The 8,090-nt window shown below is 34.4% G+C and overlaps 3 protein-coding genes across 3 annotated transcripts; 2 read left to right on the forward strand and 1 right to left on the reverse strand.

The window, feature by feature from the left end:
* The first annotated feature begins 447 nt into the window (after window positions 1-447).
* LOC136807048 (ATP-dependent DNA helicase RecQ-like) lies at window positions 448-1,440 on the forward strand. The gene is made up of 3 exons (XM_067063615.1): window positions 448-959; window positions 1,178-1,236; window positions 1,370-1,440. Exons 1-3 carry the CDS (start codon window positions 448-450, stop codon window positions 1,438-1,440), a joined length of 642 nt encoding a protein of 213 aa, XP_066919716.1.
* Window positions 1,441-1,598: 158 nt separating this feature from the next.
* On the forward strand, window positions 1,599-2,495 carry LOC136807049 (uncharacterized). Its single transcript, XM_067063616.1, has one exon. The coding sequence runs from the start codon at window positions 1,599-1,601 to the stop codon at window positions 2,493-2,495; it is 897 nt and encodes a 298-aa protein (XP_066919717.1).
* Window positions 2,496-4,046: 1,551 nt separating this feature from the next.
* On the reverse strand, window positions 4,047-5,032 carry LOC136807050 (uncharacterized). The gene is made up of 3 exons (XM_067063617.1): window positions 4,840-5,032; window positions 4,415-4,699; window positions 4,047-4,268 (listed from the first exon to the last, which is right to left on the reverse strand). Exons 1-3 carry the CDS (start codon window positions 5,008-5,010, stop codon window positions 4,047-4,049), a joined length of 678 nt encoding a protein of 225 aa, XP_066919718.1. The 5' UTR covers window positions 5,011-5,032.
* Window positions 5,033-8,090: the final 3,058 nt, after the last annotated feature.

Genomic DNA, 8,090 nt, shown 5'->3' on the forward strand with positions numbered 1-8,090 from the left:
TTCAGGCAAATTACTATTGGCGAAAATGACGCCTGGTGAGGTCTTTCTAAGCCAAATTTCTGGAAGTATGATAGAAACAGCCTCCTGAATCTACATTTCCCTATGTGCCCTGTATGCTCTTGAAATGGATATCATTTTTCTCTAAGAGATTAGTTGGAATCTACAGCTTCTTTTGCCGCCTGTTTCATTGCTTCAGTAGACAGGAAACCCGCCTATCGCTTCACTGCGGAAACCTCCAAAATGTCGAATTCCTTGTTCAGCAGATAGACGGGTCTTTTTGAGCGAGGTGAAATCACCTCGCAAAAGCCGTGGTCAGAGCTTCTAAAAAAGTTTCGTTTAACAAACCCGCTTTTTTAAATTTTTGCAAGTGTGACCTTGCATAATTTTAATTTATTCAAAATACGCGCTGCTTTTTCACATATCAAAACAAAACAGACGAGAAACAAAATGGCGGCAGCTCAAGTTGATTTAAGGAAACAGAAACAAGAAACTAGAACAGAATTTGAAAAAATTGCTGATAACGTTATCCAAAGACTAAATTCTACCTTCAGAGTGAAGCCTAAGCAGGCAGAATGTATGAGCAATGTTGTTTATGGGAAAGACACTCTCGCTATTTTGCCAACTTCATATGGCAAAAGCTTGATCTACCAGATGCTTCCTTCATTGTTTCTTGAGTTGAAGATGGCCACAAATCCACTAATTATTATAATATCACCTTTGAAAGCTCTCATAAAAAATCAATTAGATGAAGTAAAAGAGCTTGAAACATATTTCAAAATCAAAGGCTGCAGTTTGGATGACCATAACAATGTCGAATCAATAAAAACTGGGGGATTCAATCTTATATTTGGAATTCCAGAAGTCTGGCTGTCGAGTCCAGTGAAAGAAATCTTGGCATCTAGTTACTTTAGGCGTAATCTTGTCTGTGTAGTTGTAGATGAGGCTCACAAAGTTTCTTGGTACGTAACGTACAATAAATTGCTGCAAAATTTGTTTTTTTGAAAATTTCTAACATTTTCTGTTCTTCCTTCTCAATTTTGAATTTTTCCCCTTGCAGGCCTTTGACTCTCTGTTATACATACTAGAACTAACAAAAGTTCTCTATCTTAATGATGCAGAGTGACATAGATTTTATACTTTATACATCAAACATATAGTCTATACTTATATTCCATAGGGGTGTTCCTGGATCATCCAATGGTGAAGCAGTATTTCGCGAGGCATTCGGTCGTATTGGTGAGATCCGCTCATTTTGTGCTGAGAAAGTACCAATTCTGGCTCTAAGTGCTACAATCGATATTGATTTTGCAGACATGGTTAAAGGATGCTGCTCCATGTCCAAATATGTCAGATTAATTCATTCTTGTAGTGATCGGCAAAACATCCGGTTGTCAATTGTGCCAAACAAGACCAAGTCTGCAAGCTGTTTTAACTGGTTAATGAAATTGTTGATTGAGAAGAAATTGGAATGTCCAAAAGTTCTTATTTACTGTAATTCCCACAATCTTGTTTCTTGGCTTTTTGGTCAATTTGAAGCAACTTTGGGGAGGTCTATTTACGCAAATGGTGTCAAGGACCCAAATAATTTATTTATAAACATGTTCCATTCTGAAAGTCCAGATTTTGTCAAGAATCGTTGCTTGAAATCATTAACATGTAATGATTCCATCCTTCCAAGAATTGTAATTGCCACAAGTGCTATCGGCTGTGGCATAAATGTAAAAGGTTTGAAACATGTTTGTCACTTTGGTCCTGCCTATTCCCTTGTGGACTATTGCCAACAAATTGGTCGGGCTGGAAGAAACAACGAGTCAGGTTGTCATGCAGTCTTGTACACCTACCCATCACCAGGAAACAAAATAAATCAACAAATGAAAGCATATACTAAATTAATTGATGCTTGTCTTCGCACCAAATTATTCTCACCATTCAATGATTCAAAGCACGTCCCACCTCTTGAAATTGGTCATGACTGCTGTTCAATTTGCACTTTGTCCTGCACATGTGGCATTGATCACGATTCTCTATTTCTTTTTGAGAAGGAAAGCGAGTTCTTCAAGCCATTACCAAAAGTACCGATCAGGGAAGTGTCTTTAAGCGATAGAGAATCAATCAGAATATCCCTGAATGAATATCATCGAAAATGTTTATCAGATAATCTAAATTTGCCATCATCGTCTATGAGTGGTTTGACACAATCCATCGTTTCAACAATTTTAGATGAACTGGAATTTATAGATTCACCAAAATTCTTAATGGATAACCTATGTATTCTGGATTTAAATATTGCTCAAAGTGTTTATGAAATTGTTTCTGATTTTTATTCTAATAAAGATTTAAATGATTTATTTGATATCGATATGGAGATTGAACAATCTGAAAAGACACCTGATCCTAGTAGTGTGGTAGTTGCAGAGACTGGAAACAATGAAAAATATACGTTTTCAGATTATGAAGATATGTCTGATATTGATGTTGACCTTGAAAGTTTTTAAAAGATTGTACCTTTATTTCTTTCTGTGTTTTAGATTTTACATTTTATCTTTACTTTTCAAAGTAGTTAGGTGGTAAGATAAGAATCCTCTATTTTCTACGTCAAAAATCTAATAACAAAGATATGTTACAAAGTTTCTTTCAATCTATTTATAAATACGTTCACATTCAATTTTCTTTTCTTTTGCCCATCTCAAGATCTTGTCTATGTCTAATGATGACAAAGTCTGTTCACTAAATTTTGGAAAAGAATCGTAACTGCTAATTTTGTTTGGATCTTCAGCAAAAATGTTATCTTCTAAAAATGTTGCACTCAGATTCCTGACATCTTCAATGATTTTAGCCTTATTTCTGGAAGATACTTGCTTTTTTATCTTCATTTTATTTTCAAATTTTTGCACGATGGTGTGTAGATTATTTACAGCCTTGGATACTCTGTCTGCATTAGATTGATCGAGGTTCCCTCTCAGATCTCGGAGGAGCTCTTTGAGAAAATTGTTTAGATGCTCAAGATGCAAGTCCATGCTGATATTGCAACCTTTCATCCCACGGGTGTTAACAAATCGTTCCCAGATGAGAAAAAAGGCAGCACTAGGTTCCATCTGAATGCGGAACAGTGACTTGATAAGAGTGTAGGAATATTTTGTTCTACCATAGCACTTGAAGTACAGTAAAGCCACTCGAAAAAATTCAAATAGCCGTTCTCCGTCTCCCTCTCTGATTGCATCGTTAATTGAGCGCAGTAGTAGATTGAACGTAAGAAGGCCTTTTTGGTAACTTAGCCGGTGGTTGATTGGTTCTTGTAGAATCTCTTCAGTTTCCATGGGTTCCTCAACATTCCTAAACAAGATAAAAATTTGTCAGTTGTAATTTTGAAGCCATACTGTTGTATAATATATTTCTTGGTAGGAAAATGTAATATGTGAAATCAAATTTTTCTAATTCATCATTATATTTTTCTATTGTTATTCCCCAGATTATTCTAAAAACTTTTCGTAATTCTAACCTTTTGTATGAATGCTTTTTTTCTTCATGGGAATTTCGACCAGTGGCAGTTTTATATGGTTTCTTGTATCTCTTATCATTTGGACACTTTGCACAAAAATACAATGTGATGTTTTTAATTTCGTTGTCGTCAGGTTCGGAAATTTCTTTGTCAGCTGCCATGTCAATATCATAAGATGCAGTGAACCTGATAGATTAGTTAGATTAAAATTTTATCTTAATATTTTTAGAATATTTTATGGAAAAACATCAAATCTAGCAATAGAATAACACGTCTTAAAACTGATTTAGGGCTCTGAGTAAAAAATGCCAAATTTTTTTATAGACAAAACACTTACTTGCTGAAAATTTTATCTACGTGATAGTTTAACCATTCGAACTTTTCCTTTTCATCTCCATTTTTGATATTCTTTGGAATAATATCATCTGAAAGAAAATGTTGAGATTTTGATAAAAATTGATCTGAAAACTAAGAGTGAATTTAGATAGCCTTAGCTTTTGGAATATGGCAACTTTGTATACTATTACACTATATGGCTAATTTTATTTCATTTATTTTTAGTCTTACCATCAAATTTGTTCATTCCAAAATAAGTCATTGTAGCTGAGACAATAAGAGAATCCGTTTCGATATCTGTAAACTCCTTGGTAGCATTAAAGTCTTCCTTCGCCCCTTTCTTTGCATTTGAACAGTTTGACACGTTCATATTCCATTGGGTTGTGCCATGTTGTGCACCAGAGTCACGTTTTCGGAAAATTGCTTCTTTGACCTGAGAAAAGTCAATTTTGATTGTGTATTTCATCTCAGGGATAAGCTTTCTTGTATTTTGTTTAATAAGATATTATAATTATGATAGTACAAAATGATTTGCTTTTACCAAAATAACCCAGTATTAATATAGTTTTTATGTTTTACCTCATACAGTGTCCGTTTTAAGTGCCAGTCTTCAAATGCAGGTTTGAGACCTTGGAGCATTTCGTAATCATTCCGGGCATCTCTAAAACCTTGCTGAGCATTGAAAATCCTTTCCTCAGTCAACTGATCACCACCAAATGCCAATGCAGAAATTATATATTTGATTATTTCTCCGTCCTCGTTAGTCTCGTCGGCCATTGGTACATAGCGTTCTTGAACCTTTCTCAATATTTGAATTATTTCCGACGTCGAGTTCTCTGCATGAAAGAGTAGTCCAAGGGGTACCTGAGAATTAAATTTGGAATAGGTATAATTTACGAATTGAATTTACGATTAAAAAGCTGGAATATTTTTCTTCCTACATGTTAAGGCAAAGTGAAAGAGAGTGATTGATTTCAAAAGAAAATATTTGTTTTTAAACTTACAACTTGTGATTTTTGTGACATCTCTTCAGAAAAGGGATGTGGAATGTGCCAACAAACGTTTTTTCTCAGAAATTTGAAGGCTGGTAGGTATGTGACAATACTTCGTGAAATTAGTAGCTTGAATGTTTTCGACAGTACATCATGCGTATTAGAGTTGGGAAATATCGGCATTTTTTCGTATTCTTCCAGCTTTCTGTTAACTAAAAAAAAAATCGAAATCATAATGAAAATTAAAAAGAAAAGATCATTTCTATTTCAATTTTCAGAAAGATTAATTAATTTAAATTTAAATTTAGACGTACCCTGTGAAGAGTGTAGTCTATGTAAAATAGCCATATAGTGAAACCAGTGAAGACTGGTGTTTCGGTTTTTGAATCCTTGATGTCTTGCCGTCTTTTCTATATCGAGATTGTCTCCAATGATCTATTGAAAAATTAATGAAAAACTCTTGAACCGAACACGATGCATACAATTACACCCGATTACATTACATAAATCGAGCTACCCTAAACTTGATTTAGAAATAAAGTTTCAAACACGATACCTTATAGAGAAACGGTAATGGATTTGTTAATCTGCGAATATCCGTAGCCTCTTTGAACGAACAAGGGTTTTCCTTCTGTATTTTCTTTATTTCTCCGTAGTCCTTCTCGATTGTTGTTTTCCATCGTAAAGCTTCTGAATCGTAATTTTTACCGAATTCCCCATTCTTTAAAAGCTTTGTACTGTAGGCATTCGACATTCCCATCTTATTAAACCACGCGAAAGATCGTTTGCTCGCTCCTGCCGAAATCAATAGCTGATCGTTCCGTGTAGCGACTGCGTTCTTGTCCTTTGGGTGTCTAAAACAGATTATCAGGAGATTATAGCTTTTATCATAGATTATTTAGCCTACATTTTAGACACCGCCCCTCGAAATGTTGAAACATACTAAAAACCTGATTATACCTGGCCTTGAGAATTGCGCCATAGCATAGCGTGCGTACTGCGTGATTGGGTGCTGATTCTCCGTTAACCTGTAGATGCTTCCCTCCCATAGCACCCTTCAAAGCATTGGATAAAACTGGACATTGTTCATCGACCTTCTTGCATATTTCTGCGTCATCAAAATTGACGATAGACTCCATATCGTTTGCATCTAACGCTTTCATTTTTGCAAACTCGTTATAGCACGCTTTGGATATGTCATTCAAGTCGTCTAATCGCACTACAATCTAGCAAAAGAGAAGAATTTATAAAATTTGATGTAAATTTGCTTGGGAAGCTTAAAGAGAGCTTAACACAGGAACAATCATATTGTAATTTTGAATTTTTTTTGAATAGGATTGAAAGGATTCTCCAAACGAAAAAATTACTAACCTTTAAATTCTCTTCAGTTTTCAGTTTTTTTGTTTCAGGGGAATCATTTTGATCATCACAGTCTAGAGCTTGGAATTTCCTCTTGACCCCGGACCAGTTTTGTTTAATGTTTTCTGCTTCTTCCAACTTTTTGACCTTATTCTCACACTTGTCACAAATTGACCTCGAGAGATTCGGGACATCTTCGATCACCAGATTTACAGCCGAAAGCCTTTGTTGAAGAGAGGGTTTATCTCCTTTTTTAATAAATAGATTCGCCCTTGATTCGGAATATGTTCTGCCGTTTTTGTTCTTATATTCCTTATATGCATGATTACATAATCTGCAGAAATTACTATTGTTTGCAGGACGTTCTATATAATTGAAATTTGAGGCCATGATGACATGAAAGACGATTTGCGGTTTTGAATAAAAAGAGAGGAGTTTGTTTTGCTCTCAAAAACGAAAGTGAAAATTTCCCGCGTGTTCAAAAGCGAAAGTGATGTCATCAAAGCAAGTATGATAATCAAATATTTTGGGATATAGATTGATTACTATGGACATGATTACCAAAAATTCTTTCGATATAATTGAATAAACATTGTAGTATAATTATGACTCTTTCATAAACAGTCCTTGTGAAAATTCACGTAATTAAATCAATTAGCTTTTAAAGAAGAAAAGAGTTTGCTTTCATTCAACTTTTTTCCACTCCTTGGACTATCAAAACAAAGCCTTGCTCAAACATTCTATGAAAAATATTCGAATAACACCCTTAAAGGTTTATAAGGCTAGACAACCAAGGATATGAAAACCTCATTTGAAAGCGAAAGCAAACCAAGATGATAAGAACAAAATGGCCGAAGGAAAAGAGGGGGTCTGTGAGTTTAAACGCTATTTTTGTCTATTTAAGACTTAAATTTGCATGATATCTTTTCATTCTTTGCATGATTTCGCTCGCCAATTCTTTGGGGCATTGAAATATTTAATTGCTAGTGGGTTGTAAGTTTTAAAATTCAATATTTATAAAGAAAACAGTTTAAAAAGGCACTCTGATTGAAAGTCAGTGCAAATATCTCTCTCAATTAAGCTCTTATTGATACTTGTAAAATCGGCCATTATGTTTGTTGTTATTTTTTCTACCATCTTTAATTATGCGAATTAATTTGCCCTTTTGTTTTTGAAAATGTGAAAAAAGTGGCAGTTACAAAATTCAAACTTGTTGATTAGACCTGGCTACTATTTCCCTCATCACTTTGTAAGATAGGGAAATTTTAGCCAGTGTTTCCTGGCTATTGCTTCAGTTGACTCATCCTCAGATTTAGAAATGTAAGCGCGCATGTATGCTACTGCCCTGTGATAATTTAACCCTATTGGCCCCAAGCTTTTTTGACTTTGGTATCCCCAGGGGGGTAGAATCTACCACCCTCGATTATTTTTGATCTAGAAGAGCTATGGTCATGAAATTTGGTACAGATGTTCTCCATCATGAAACAAATTTCCAGGAAGAAAAAAAAAATTGATGACGTCATTCAAAAACCGATGACGTCATCACAAAATTTCCACCTGTCGGAAAAAAGCCCAAATATATGGTTTACTAAACTGTCTATTACAATTGAACCAATAAAGATATTTAGATTCTGTTTAAAGATTCCGAAAGATAAATAGTTGTTCTTTAACATAATTGCCGGTTTTTAAATTTCTATGAAGACTTTTTCTTAAAATCTATGCTGAAGATGAGTAAAATTTTCAAAATTTGATGACGTCATAAATGATGACGTCATCATTTTCAAAATTTTTTTTTCAATTTTTCAAATTTATATTTTCAATGCCTATCACGTGTGAAAATTTGAAAATGATTGAATAAACAGTTCAGAAGTTATCAGCGCTTTAAAATTTTGAGTTTTAAGCGG

The sequence above is a fragment of the Clytia hemisphaerica genome, unplaced genomic scaffold (genome assembly GCF_902728285.1).
Source record: "Clytia hemisphaerica strain Z4C2 unplaced genomic scaffold, Clytia hemisphaerica genome assembly, whole genome shotgun sequence".
Classification (NCBI taxonomy): Eukaryota; Metazoa; Cnidaria; class Hydrozoa; order Leptothecata; family Clytiidae; genus Clytia; species Clytia hemisphaerica.